General features: G+C 41.9%; 1 protein-coding gene across 5 annotated transcripts in view; it reads left to right on the top strand.

The window, feature by feature from the left end:
* Positions 1 to 14,417, top strand: part of GRB10 (growth factor receptor bound protein 10) — a 145,446-nt gene that overhangs the window by 55,814 nt on the left and 75,215 nt on the right. For all 5 annotated transcript variants that reach the window (XR_012659104.1, XM_075084370.1, XM_075084368.1 and 2 more), the window contains one exon: positions 5,057 to 5,150. Coding sequence is in view for 3 of the 5 variants with exons in the window: in XM_075084370.1 (XP_074940471.1) it covers positions 5,057 to 5,150 (94 nt within the window). In the remaining 2 variants the exon portion in view is untranslated. The remainder of the gene's footprint in view (positions 1 to 5,056; positions 5,151 to 14,417) is intronic.

The following is a 14,417-nucleotide window of genomic DNA, read 5'->3' as shown; positions in this document are numbered from 1 at the left end:
TGCAGATAGTCTTTTGTTTGGGAAGTGAAGAATCACATGAAGCGGTCCTCAGAAGAAATGCTGCCTAATCTGTTTATTGTCTAAGGAAACTCCAGAAGCATGTTAAGAATGGCAGTACTGGGTCAGATAAAAAAAGGTTCATCTGTGTCCTTTGTCTAAGAGCGACAAGTTGCAGATACAAAGAGTGAGTGTGATTTCTCAAAGTATCCCCTTCCTGATTCTGGAGCCTGGAGCTGTGTCCACTCTTTCATAGCCCTTGATGGACACCTTTTCAGTGAATTTTAATTGCTTGTTTTGGAAACCACTTACACTTGAACCCTTTGCAATAGTTTCCTCAGTCTGTGCTAGCAGAAGGTATATCATTTTGCCTGAACAGAGTAAAGTGAATGTGGCTCAAGTAATGACTTGGCTAATTTTCTCTTTAAGCTTGACTAGTTTTAAGATATCTAGTAGCATCGCCAGGTAGGGAGCAAGCTCCTGGCGCAGCAGGAGTGCCTTTGTGCAAACTGAGGTGTATCTGCCTTGAAAGGCTCCTAAACTGCAGTGGGACCCGTCAGCACGTCTGACTTGACTTTCTGTTGTGCTGGATGGTGTACAAACATCAGAAGTATGCCATGATCTTAATTTGTTGCTGTGGGACTGCTGGCATGAGTACACGTGACTCTTGCTCAATTGAACCTTTTGTTCAGGGGCATGGCTGTGTGGGTTTGCAGACAGCTACAGTAAATCCAAAACCAGGGACTGTCATCTTGGTGGTCTGGACGTCCTTGGTCTGGCCATGCTCCCAGGAGCTTCCGAGAAGCCGTGCTGCCACTTGTAGCCTTCCTTCATCTCGTAATCTTTCAGTGACTGCTGAAGTTAGAAAAAGTTGAAGCCTTCAGTGAAAGGGGATTTCCAGACTTCTGGAGAAAGCTACTCTGTCTCTGCTAATGTCAGGCCCCTTCCTTTGCAAAGAAAGAGGGAGAAGGGAAGTATAGATGATACTTTATTTGTACTTTCAAATCTGCCTCCTCCCTTCTCTAAGCCCTATTTACCTGTAAGAGTATCCTGAGTGACTGACTGGATAACCTTTGCTGAAGCAACCAGGATGAGAGGAGCAGCAATAGAGTAGTAGCAACGCGCTGGTCAGCCCAAGAATGCTGTTTTGTACAGATAATACTCTTCTGAGCTAAACTGCTGTTGGGAACAGTAGCACTTGGAGCTGAAGAAGTGATTAAAGAGCATGTGTGCAGACAGCAGAGCTGCTATAGTATATGGCTATCCAATTCTCTGATTAAAAGACAAGATTTAATGTTTTCTTTGATAACTGAAATGCTTATCAAGCTAGCACAAACAGCAGCAAACATTGTATGTGATAGTTGAAGGAGCGCAACTTGAAAGACTTGGTTATAGATTGAAAAATAAATCCAGATTGTCCTGGTTACTGATATGTAGAGATAACACTGTCTATGAGTGGACTTTGGCTCTTAATGCGATGCAAGCATGTTTTATTTTGTGTTGTGCAATGTAAGTGTTTGCAAAAGGACACTGAAATCTAACCTGTAATGATGGTGTGTTCGGCTTATATGAAATGCTAATGCTTTAAAGGATTCGGTAAAAAATAAACCCTGCTTCAGATCCTTCTAGCACTCTTGCTAGCCTACTTGATTAAATCATCCTTGGTCGCAGATGCTGACTGACAGAGAAAATAGTACGTGCAAACAAGTCAGTGAGGGCTAATGCTCAGCGAGCTTCTAAAAATACTACAATAGCTGGATGGTACAGTAAGTTAAGTAACATGCTTTAATTTCATATTGAGAGCATTTATTGGAAGAGGAGGGAGAGCTGGGGATTAAAACATGGAGCAAACACATGACTTAGTGGGAGCCCGGTTTCAGCAGCAGCGGGGGGGAGGGGGGATGGTGATGGACCAAAGCAGGTGCCCACCTTGCTGAGGGACTCGGCCGTGGCCCTGAGCTGGAGCCCAACGACGAGGCTGCTGGCACGCAGCAATTATATAACTTTTGTTTCCCCCCCCTTTCTTCCTTTAACCTTGTTCCAGTGTCTGTCTGATCTCTGCTGCAGCTGGCCAAGTGCCACTGTTTGTCTGCGCACAGCGGACACAAACAGATTCTGGAGGGTCATGTGAAAGTACCCTGAGCTCTTTAAATTGCACTGCCCTTACCTTTTCTCCTCTGCTGCCCGCGTTGCTTTAACAGGTGTGGCTTTGTTTATGGATGTCTATTGCTTTACTTTAGCACTTGTGCTGTGCTGGCCCTCAGTGCCTGGAGGAAACCTTTGGTTCCATGCTTTGCTCAAGCTGCAGGAGAAGTCTGCAGACCTTCTGGGCAGGGGTTTGCACATAACAAAACAGGCAGGGGTGTCAGCTTTGTAAGGGCAGCACCGCCAATCATTAGTCATTGAAACCTCTGCTTCTGAAAACTTTGATACATCTTAGCATGACTTTGGCTTAAGCTTTGTGAATAACACCTCTGGTTTGTAGCATCTTCTGTTACAGCTGTAAGGTGATTCCAGAGGATGAATCCTATTCCTGTAAATTATTGGCAATTGCTAGTTAAAAAAAAAAAATCTGTTTAAATTGAAGAGTTATGGGCTTGCAACCAGCTATAAGCCTGAAATAAGGTCTTCTTAGTTAAGTGCTTTTGTGTTACTGCTGTAGGAAACCCAAAGGTAAAAAGATGCATCTTGGCTACATCTCATCCTCTTACTACATAGTACTGAATGAACTTTGCCTTCCACCAGGGAATTCTGTGTCTTGAGACAACTGAAAACAAATAGGTGTGTAACAAATAGCTTATAACTGGTTTTCCTGTTCTACCTTTTGTTTCTGTTGGAATGTCGTGTTGCTCTTCCAAGCCAGGAGGCAATACGCAACTGCATCCATCTGTCAGATGTCTGGACTCGTTCCTGGGAAGCAGAACTAACGCTGCTGAACAGCATCAGTGGGGTTTTAGCTACCTGATAAAAATACGTGGTCGAATTGCATGCGGGGAAACATACAAGCAAAGCTTGGTACTAGGAGGAAGGATGTTCTGCTGCTTTGTCCTCCATACCTGCGATGTTCACCTCTCAACCTTTTTACTAGGTTTGAAATAACTGAAGAGCAATCAACTTCAGCTTTAACTTTTGACTGAAACTTTTCCTAGATAAATATCTCCTCCCCCACTGTTGTCCTTGGAGCCTTTGAAAAAAGTACATTAAACTTTCTGGGGAGCAGACTCTTAGTTTTGTATGTGCTTTCTACTTCCTGCAGTGGTCTTTGCATGCTGCAAGTCCCAAATTTCCTGCCTGATATTTAAAATTGAGATGATGTGGGCCAGGTCAGTGCTGGCTGTGTGGTATCCCAGAGAAAATGAGATACAGCCAGTGAAAACGACTACCACTCCTAAAGTGGTAATAACGGTAGGATGTGATACCCTGTGGTTGCAAGGGATTTGATGAAGACAGGAGCTCACGAGTTGCCTGTTCCTAACACGTGTTCAGTTAGCTCCAGTGAAAGAGCTAACAAACATTGCCATGTTTCAAGAAACTAAGAATAAATGCAGTTGTACTGACAGAAGGTCTGATTTTTTTTTATTCCTAAGAAGCAACTACAAAAATTTGTGAGACTAGCTAGATGTGGCTCACGAAACAATAGCCAGTGTCATGAAAATCAGTGGCAAGGATGTAAAGAGCTATAAGGGGAGGTAGCCAGTACAGAGGCAGAAGTCTGAGTAGTCCCAGTTGCATTTGGCTTAGATAGATGGATGCCATATGAATCTTACCATACATTATTTACTTGTAAAAACCTCCCTTAGTCATACCAGTGTTGACAGTTCTTTAATTACAAACGCCTGTGGGCTCCTGAGTTGATCCCTGATGGTGAAGGCACTTGAGCGGTGCTTGAGTACTTGAATCAAAGCTGAAGTATTTGCCGTTTGAGACAGTCTCTCTGAAAAAGAGGTAATATATTTTATTTCACATCCTGTATAACTATATACAGTTCATATCCCAAGTACTACATCTGTTATGTTTTTGAGCATTAGCTTGTATTCTGTAAACTGGATATGTTGGGCTGAGAGCTCATGGTTGTGCATCGTTGAATTGCCACTTCCTGTGTGCATGTTACTTCTCTGCCATAACTACGTCGTTATTTGCCACGAAGGTGGTTCCTATGTTGTGACATAAATGTGGGTCGTGCCATTGTGTATTTATCCCACACTTTGGGCACAGCAGGAACATGTACACAGTCACATGTATCACTACAGCAGTTTATGGTTGGTGATATATCAATGCAGTCAACTTTTATGCACTTGCTTCCGTTTTTCCATACCCACCCTTAACTGGTATCTGCAAAGGTATGCCAACTGTGTATACTGTGTACCTGCTTTAAATTTCCTCCTCATACTTCTAAAATATAATGCAACTTATCTTGTTTTTCTTATTTTTTGTTTATAGTTCAACTTTCCTGTTTTTTCCTAGCCGCCGTCTTTGGCAAGATCTGTGAGAATCTGTGGTATTTTAGCCTTAGCCAAATACAGTCTGTGTTAAAACTTCTTGAAACCTGATATTGTGAGAGTTCTAGTATGAAGAAAAAAAAAAAAACAAAACAACAGGTTGGCATCCAGAGCCATGGATGTTTATCTAAACTGAACTTCTGATTCCTCTTGAGGTTTAGTAGTTCGCTACTGAATCTGTTTCGGTCCAGTTAATTAGTTACAAACCCCTAAGCCACAGACTTAGAATTAAAGAAAACAAAGCCCCAAGCCTCCACATAATTTGATGCAAGAAGAAACTTTTGTTAAACTAGAAAGTACATTTACATTGTTATTTCCCAGCTTGAAATGCAAACTGATGTACAAATGATTCTGGATTCTTGCCACAGGTATTAATGTGGCAGTCTAGTGTCCCCCTATAGTCTTCCCCCCCATCCTGTCTTCTCTGACATTGGTTTCTCCTTCCGGAGGTATGGCAGGGATTTTTTTTTTTGTACCAGAGTCTTGGCTCCGTGCAATGTAGCTCACAGGGAATACAGAATGCCTGGTTTTGATAAGATTTTCTGCTCTTCTGTTTTTAGGACAATGTAGATCAGACTTCGGCTCATGGTCGGCGGGATCTGGTGGAACCCAGTTTCCAGGAACCATCTAACCGCATCTCCCTGAACCACCAAGGTAAGAACGGTGGGTGGGAATCCAGGCTGCGTGGAGGAGTGCAGAGGTGGTTTTGCCTCCATGTTGCCATTTCTTTCTCATTCTCGAGGGGGGGAAAAAAAGTTCTGGATGGTCAGAGGAGGAGTGCTGAAGAAATCTGTTTTTATCACAACTGTCCTTTGAGCAATGGGTGAAGATAATGAGGAACCTGTGGTGCATCTCAAGCCTTGACCCAAACTGGTATTGCTAGCCTGGGTGGCAGGGATATTCTCCCATAATTAGGAGGGGGAAGGAGGGAAATACTGAAACTGAATTCAACATCTATAATGTTAAAGTTGCGTTTAAAAATTTCTTGACTGCCACAGGAAGGCTTCAGGGCTGTGGCTCAACTGTTACAGTAGGAGAAAAGTATGTTTGCTTGCTTTGCATGACAGAAATCATCTTATTCAGGGAAAGAAGGTCCTGAACTAGATGTTGTAATGGTGGTGCAATAGTTTAGCTTCTGTAATTCAACAGGAACATACACAAAAAGTTAAAATAAATTCTAGAAGTTTTTCTTTGCCATTTTCTGTCTGTTCAGATACCTAAAAAAAACCCAAACCAGTTACTATTATAGTAGGGACTTTTTAGCTCAGCATTATTGTTTTGGCTTTGAAATAATTAATAATAGAGAGTGCCATCTTAAATAGTGATGTCCCCCTTACTCTCAGGGTTCCTGATAGCTTAATTTATTCCCTTCCCTGCGCCCCAAGTCTTCCAGTTTTTTTAAAGCTTTGCTTTCAATTGAAAATAGAAGATAACAGGTTGCCATGTTATCTAGCCAAAAACTTGAAGTAGCACAGGCAGTGTGTTGTGGCATGCTTGCATGCGTACGGCACAGTTTATAAATACCATTTTTTCATCCGTATTAGAATGGTACTGTTACATTGATTTCACTTACCTTGGGATGTGCAAATCCTGGAGCATAGCTATAAAGGTGACTTATTGAAGCTATTTGTAAATACCCCTCTTTAATCAACGGATTTTTTGGGGGAACACATTCTGTGTGATCGATGTTCATGTGTTGAAGTATGTGTGGTTGCTGCTTACGAAGTCTGAACACTTATTGAAGAGATAGATAATACTGCACTTTGACAGAGAAATGCCCGCTTTGCAGCCTCACGTTTTCCTGCTTCCTTTTTGGGTCCTTCTTTTCCTCTATCAGTATAGCAGTACTGCAGAAGGATCCACACAGTGTCACCTGATGTGTGCCTTTGCTTCAGCCACTCTGACACAAATGTCTGTATGTGAACTTGTCCAGATTAATTTATGAAAGAGCTATCTTTAAAAAGAATGCTTTGCCTAGGGGCCACTGGCAGTTTAATGCCTGTTTCTAAAGCAAGACCCAGTTAACATTTTCCCCAATACTTTCCGAAGTAAAGATCGCTTTTCTACCCACAAATTGTTTGGGATGTTTTTTCCTGTCAGCTGACTGATAGCAATCAGATGCAGGGTTTCTAAAATCGTACTGATTTTGTTGCTGAAGTAGGTATTTAGCACATTATTAATCTTGCCTACCCCCATGACCATGAAACACTGTTATGTAAGTGGCATGGATTAAGAACTGAAACCTGAATGCCCAGTAGCGGCCTCTAATGCTGCACTGGGCTGTAGCACCTTCGTCTTTTCGCAGTGTCAGGGGGAAGCGACGTGCCTTGCAGGCATGATACCTGCTGCTCCAGTATTTTCTTGGAAGTGGAAGTGGCTGTAAGCATGATGGTATGTCACGTCTCCTGTGTTTGGTCTGTTCAAGTGTGAGCGTCTACTCTTTCATAACATGTGAAATACACATTTTTGTCCAATAACTTGAAAGTGCAAGTATTTTAAGAGCTGCCACGTATTCCAGTAACTGATCAATGAATAGTGTGTAGAAAAGTAAAACATGAAGAGCTTCAGAGAGAGTTGCGACATGGTCTGAACTAGCTCTGATTCAGTCAGTCGCACAATAAATAGGAAGACTAGATGATTAAAATAAATGGGGTTTTTAAGTTTTGTGGCAGCTGTTTTGGTTTTTTTACCCTTACACTAAACCAAAGCTTTAATAGAAAATAACGGATAACATGCTGGAATTGACTTCAGTGAAAAACTTAGAGTAAACCTGTATTCAGAGGTAGCTTGCAGGAACACTGCTTGCATTTAAGTTAATCTGTTTGGTGGTGTGTCTTGATCATGCTAATGATAAAGATATTTGCAACAGACTACGGCAAATGTTGATTCCAGTTATATACAACATTACTTGCTGACTTCCGCTTATACAGACTAGCAGATCTAAAGCTTTTATTCCGGTGTTTTGCAGGACTTTTAAGGAAAACTGATAGGCTTGCAACAAAGCTGGTTTCATATATACATAATGTGAGCAGAAATTGTGGAAGGATTAGAGTTGGCTAAAATATTTCATGTGTTGGGTGCTTCCTGTCTTTTTTCCTTTAATGTGCTGTGCCTTAAACGCTGCATCTGAACTCTGAGCAACCATACTTATTACGCTGTTTTATGTATACACTTCCAATTCATACCTGACCACATTGCTCAGTGAGCACGGCAGATTTGCCAGTTTCTGTTGAACATTAACTTACAGCCTTTTGCTTTTCACTGGGAGAGCTTTGGTACAAGCACTTGCAATTCTGAACCAGACCCTGCTTTCCACGGCCTATAAAAATGGTGATTAGCTTCCTCCCAGGCATCTGAATCCCTTCAACACAAGACTGAGATATCCCTGCCAACTGTCCCTGCGTGAATAAGCTCTTTCTTGTGAAGGGTATTTCAAGTACATGTTTCCTGCTGAATCACTCTTTTTACACAAGCAGATGCTTTATAACTGTTCAGCTTTTTATTTTGAAAGAATATCTTGTAAAGACTGGGGAGTAGAGAATACTTTTGTAAAATGAGGAGTCTTTAAAATAGGCAGGTTTCATATGAAACAGGTGTAAAAATTTGAGTGCAGATGGAATGGTGTATTTTCCTAGAAATAGTTCAATAACTGCTTATATGTAGGTATGCTGATAAACTCAACTTTAACAACAAGTATTCTTATATCCAAGCCATTATTTAGTATCCACTTTTCAGTGATGCTGATAGTTGGGTAAATTTTGTAAAGGCACTAAACACAGAGAGTAGGAACTAGGATTTCTTACCTCTATTCCCCCAAAGCTACTTCATAAATCAACTGCAGTAGGAAAGAGTGAGCTTCATCCAGCTGAACAATACTAATACCAACTGATGTAAAGGCCCAGATACTCTTCAGCTACCTGTTGAAAGTTCTAGAAAGTTAACAACAGCCAGCTAGGATGTGGCATTTAATAAACAGCAAGTCAAGTATTTCTTGAACAGTCCTTCCAGAAGTTGTAGTAAAACCTCTAGGCTTAAAGAAGAAAAAATGTGTCTAAACTCTGTGGCGTTTCCCAAAGAGTTAAGGAAGGAGGTTAAGAAACAATCAGAACAGCTATTTAGGATCTTTAAAAACACCATGAGAAAGCAGAAGTGAGAGAATGCTTAGGATGGTACAGGTATTGTTGTTTTTCTTATTTTTTTCCTCCTCAGGAGTGGCGTGTGGAGATGAAGGAAACTGTAGCCTCCTCAGCCATGTCTCGCTTCGCAAAAAATTTAGCACTCACAAATGTTTAATATCTTGCAATGATGGGTTCTCTGCAATGTGTAGCCCTGCAGCATTTGTACCCTGTCCAGTAGCGAGGGATAGAGCTGGGGGAGCACAGTAGTAATTTAGTCAAAATACTTGGATTCACATGGAGGTGCTGTTTTGAGGCCTTTAGTGGGGTTGTAGGTTCCAGCACTCGTTCTCTGCGCCCCGTTGCAAAGGATGCTGCTGGATCTCCTCTCTCACCAAGCACCCTGGCAATGCAGCCTCTGTTCCTTGGGGTGGAGCGTACTGCTCTGTGGTGCCACCAAAGTTAACCCTGAATGTGTCTCAGTAGCAAGTCTATCCAATGGATTTCCCTGTGCTGTCTAGGAGCAGCCTTGCCAGATGAAGTATGCTAGCAAAATACACGATGCTACAGAAAACCGTAAGCCCAACTGAATTGGTTTACTCTCAGTCTTCAGGGGGGTTAAACCTGTCAGCCGTGCCACTGCTGTTTCTTGTCTTGCTTTCTACTACTTTGTTTTTCTTTGTTAAGGTTTATTTCAGAGCTCATTTTTCTGTTTGTTTTTCTAGCAAGCAGCAAACAGTGCCAACTCCAGACCTGGACGTGAAATTTACGGGCAGTACATTTTATTGGTACTTGACATGTGCTTTTCAGGGTTGTGTAGCCACTTCTTTTTCAGGATTTTGAAGCCAGGCATAAATATGATGCATTCTGTCACCTTAACTTTTAGTGGAAGCATTAGACATTAAATTCTGGCACTTTCTGTACATGTGTACTTGTGGGATGATTGTTGGTGTCGGCAAATGTGTTTCGCCACGGGTTTGTGATGAAAGATCTGTCTTCCTTTTATTATTGCATTTGCATGCAGCCATCTCTTGAGGCACTCTCAGCTCTTGTTGGACTTCATGTTTTTTGTCACAGCAGTTCGTGAACAGAACTGAGCCAAATATTGTGGTATCTCTGTCTCCATAGCCAGGTGGCTTTGGCAGCAGGAAGAAAATGGTGATAGGAGTTGTTCTAGCCAATAGCTGTCCTTTGCTAACAGCCAGCTCATCCTTTGGTCTTTCTTGGTTGGTCATGGTAGGAAATCTTGCTTATAGTGAGGCAATGAAGATGCTGGGGTTGTGGATCAGTTGCCGTTACGTTTCCTGCACGTAGGTACAGATGACTTGTTCCCATCGAAACTGGAGGGATCCAGAGCAGCTGCCAACTTGCATCGCACTGCAGCCTGCTTGTGAGATAGATGCTGTCCTGTACCTTGCTGGCTAGTAACTAATACATTAACATTTATAGAGACAGTGATTGTCAGCAGTGGTGGAAACCACCCTTATAGCACGCTGCCTGGGGCCAAAAAATACAAGGCCATGTAAATACGGACAGACTTTTGAATGAGTATGGGCTTAAATGAAGTATTGCGATGCCTAAGATTTAGCCCAGAGAAATAATCTTCTGTAGCACTTCCTCCACCACTGCTATTATTACTTGCTTTTGAAATCTTTTCTTTTGTATCTGCCTCAGGAAAGGCATGTGAGGTTGAGGTGATTTTGTTATTTGTTGTGTAGCTAAGGAAGAGTGTGTTTAGTAACGGCTGTTGCTACTCCTGATATGCTTCAGTTGTGGGATCCCACTGAGGTGACTCTGTTACTTGGTGTATCAGAACTAACACCTGTGTTTTTGCAGAATCCAGCTGGTACTGAATGGAAGTTGTAGAGTGAAAAACAGATAGTCTTGTTTGTATTGCAGATACAATACCAAAAGCTGCCAGACATTCATGAATTCTTCTGCATTGTATAAATGTTGTTGTTATTGTCCAGCCTTAGAAAAAAAACCACCATTAGTGCCAAAAAGATTTACACCGACTACCCTTATGCAGTGAGCGGAGCCCTCGCTTCCTGCCTAGCTCATTACAGTCGCTTTTGTCTTGTTTTGGAGAAGGCTTCCGTTGTATTTGGTGATGAATCTTGTTAGCACAGTTACTAGGAGGGCACCCATAATGGCTGTGTAGAAGTTTAACTTCCCTCATTATATTAGTTTCCAAACCCGTGGACTGACAGAACTCTGGAGAGTTAAAAAAAAAAAAAAGATGAAAAGAGAAGACAAAGTAGGTTGGTGTTTAGTACAGATAATTTCAGAGATTTGCAGCAAGCTACAGGATGACAAAATAGACCAACTGATTGAGTTTAGCAGGAAGACTGTATATAATAAGGCTGTTAATGAAGATTGAGTGAAATGAGAAGAAATAGACCAAAAATGGTTGAAAATGGTACATGTTCAGAGAAACATGTTTGGAGGTAACTGATGGATTTTCTTTAATTGAATTTTTTTTTGTTTTATTTCCTTTTTCATATATCAACTTTTAGTATCAGCTTTGCAAATCTTCAATTTTGGATATCTTTATAATTAAATGTGTTCCTGTGAAGACACCTGATATGAATAAAGAAAGCTCAAATATCTCATAGTTGACAAGCATGGGATTTTAAGCCTGTTAGAATCTCTCAAGATTTACTGTGTTCTTTGGGTAAACTTCTCTGACAAGGTAGGATTCAGTGCAGGGAAGGAGCCCTCTGTCTTGGTTGTATAGGGTGTAACATGGTTTGCCTTGGGGCCGTTATTCATTGGAAGTCTTACAAGTGGAGATGTAGAAAAAACTGAGAATTTTAAAGTAAACCTAAAGCAAGAAGTATTACGATATGAAAAATCTTCCCTATTCATATGACTGTCAAAGTAAATTTTAAGCCTATTTTGTGGCCTATGGAAAAATGGTAAAGGTATTACCATGTTTGTAATGAACTCCTTACCATGCTGGAGGGGAGATGGTCGCTGGGGTAGAGCGGTTGCATTGGGAGAGCAGGTGGAGCCGGGGTAGCGAGTTGGGTTCCTTGCTCGAGATAGTCCACGATGCACCACCCGTCTTCCTCAGGGACTGAAGCTCTGTGGGCGTATGACGTCTGAGAAAGTGTGTGTGGGGTTTCCATGCTGAAGATAGAGGGATTGTGTTCCCCCACCTTCTCTTTCAAGATTTGTATCTCCAGTTATCGTGGGGGTGGGGGGAGTAGATCTACAAGACCTGCATTTTGGGGTGATTAGAAGCTCATTTCTTGTTATTGTAGATTCTTGTCTAAGGCTTTGGGGGGGGATGTGGATTGGGCATCTGGGTGGCGTGATTCTGTTGCTTCTTTCCTGAGTAAGAGGGCATTTACCTCCCTCACCCCTTATGTGTCACCTAATGGAGAACAAGTTAGCTTAGTACTCGTATAAGCCTAAAGTGATGACTCTCTAAGAAACCCACCACAAATCAAATGGGGAGGGAGACACTGTGAAATAAATTGTAAAATAAAATGTTATTTCCAATTCACTTTTGTCCTTAAGGAATGTGCATTTCCTGCTACCGCTGAAGCAGAGCTAAGACTAAGTGTTGGAACACTTGTCATTTTGCACCCTTTGGCTAGGTAATGAGGGGGTAGTGTAGGGACGCCTTCTTTTCTTGTCTGGGGGTGTGCACTCCTAGACATCCTGTAGAAGACTTTTTTTCTGTACTGCAGCTATCGCACAAGAACCGGCTGAGTGAAACAGCGCGCTTTGGGGGTGGTCGGGAAGAAGTGGGGCTGTATAAATGTATTAGTCTGTTAGAAGAGTCTGCTCTGTTAGTGGGAGGCAAACGTTCACATTGTGTATTTGTTTACTGTTGGCATGCTTCCCCAGAGGTGTATCAGCTCCGTGGGGTGATGTCATCGGTGGCACAAGTACTTTCTGTGCTGGTGCGGCTTCTCCAGTTGTGTCGGGGCAGCTGGCCGCTTGCCGAGCACCCGTCTGCTGGCAGCCTGATACAGCAGCCTCGCCGGTGGCTGCTTGGGAGGAACAGCACCTTGCGTGGGCTGAGAGAGGCCTCTGGAAGGAAAGCGACCTGGGAGACCTTCACAGAGATGACTTTGGGCTTTTCATTTTTGGGGCTTAAGCTCCTGAGTCCAACACTTCTATTGGAAAAGGTATGCTTGCGGAAACTCAGATACAGGAGGGAAAACAGTGTCTGAACTCGTGATGAGGTGCTTCTCCGGGGTGCCTAAGCTGAGCTTGTTTCTTGCTCTTATGTCTTTTCTAAGTCAGTCCAACATCCTACGGGTAGCGGGCTCTCTCCTCTGTAAATGTACTTACATAGCAACTTGCGTCATCTCCATCATTTCTGTAAGCAGATTGCTAAAGCAGCCAAGTGTGACAGATTCCAGTTTTTTTTTAATTGCTTTATATACCTATTTATTTACTCATGCCAACGGGTATGGAGAGACTTGTGGTCTCGGTTTGTCCTCTGCCTCCGAGGTGGCTTACGTCTTCCATTTGAGTTAATGGTCTATAATTGAGCTTAGTGATCTGAAATGCCCTCTTCTAATTTAATCAATGCAAGTTAACTGTAAGATCTTGGGATGACCTCGTATGTTTTCTGGAATAACTTTATTGCCTTTATGTTTTCTTTTGTAATCTGACTAAGTTTGTACTGTCAAGATGTTAGGAGAGCAGAAGGATGGAAATTGAAACTATCAGTGAGGGCTCTTTTGGGAGCTTCTGAATGATGCTTTTAACGTGGCTGAGTTGAAGTCTTGCCTGTGCTGCCACTTCGTCTTCTTGCACGTCCTTGGGTTCTGCATATTCTTCCCTGTTAAGGGGGGTGTTTTAAGTGTATTTAGCTTTATGTAAGAAGTTTTGAACCTTTCAGTGAAGGTGTTATAGCCAAATGTAAAAACTCGGCTGTGGGCACTTAATGAGCTTTCCAGTTAGGAAAGTTGATTTATTATGTAGCCTAGTTTTTAATCATGCTGTAACAATGGCAGTTGTTCAGTAAAAACAGTGTCTCTGCAGCATCAGAATATTAACCTCCAAGTCTGACACCTTAGCCAAAATAAAATCCTAAATTTCAAAGGCAGTTTGACATGTCAAGGGGAAGGGTATATTTAGAAATGGAAACAATCCATACTCACTACAGCTATACTCCTGTTACAAAATACTGCTTAAAAGAATATTTTCGAAAGTGTAAATATCTCTAATTTTTGAGATAAAAGTACAGTGTCACTATGCAAGGTCAGCTTTAATGGCGAGAGAATTGCCTTTCAGTATCTGATTACATGGAAAGCCCTAGGACGCTAATCTAGTTTCATGACTGTTGTGTTCAAGTCTGAAATAAATCTATTCTGCTTATTTGGACATCTAAGAGTGTCACCTATAAATAGCAATCAATTTCTGATCTATTTATCTGCAGTGCATGTAGTGTTTGAAATTACTGTGACTAGGGGTGCTATTTTCTTTTTTAAATCTTTCTACTTTGGTAAAATTTGTATCAAGAGCACAGTGTTACTGTACGTGTCTGGAAAACAGACCCCTTTTCCTATGAAACTTATTTCCAAGAGTGTGGTAGCAGTGCTGTGGCAAAGTGGAGGCAGTTGTAATGTCAGAACCTGCTCCCTGAAATCTTGAGATTGCTGGACTTGAGCTTCACAAGAAACCTTTTAACAGCCTTAGTTCGTCAGTACATTTAGCATTTTTGGGACTAGATATAATTCCAGCCCCTCCACCAGAAAGAAATCCATTTAACTCCCTCAGATAAAGCCCTGGGTTACTCCCACTACCATTTAAAGTACACTGAACTGATTTGTGTCGTGTC

Source organism: Phalacrocorax aristotelis, chromosome 2 (assembly GCF_949628215.1).
Source record: "Phalacrocorax aristotelis chromosome 2, bGulAri2.1, whole genome shotgun sequence".
Taxonomy (NCBI): domain Eukaryota; kingdom Metazoa; phylum Chordata; class Aves; order Suliformes; family Phalacrocoracidae; genus Phalacrocorax; species Phalacrocorax aristotelis.
Note: the sequence above shows the minus strand (reverse complement) of the source record. Positions and strands in the feature narration are given on the sequence as shown.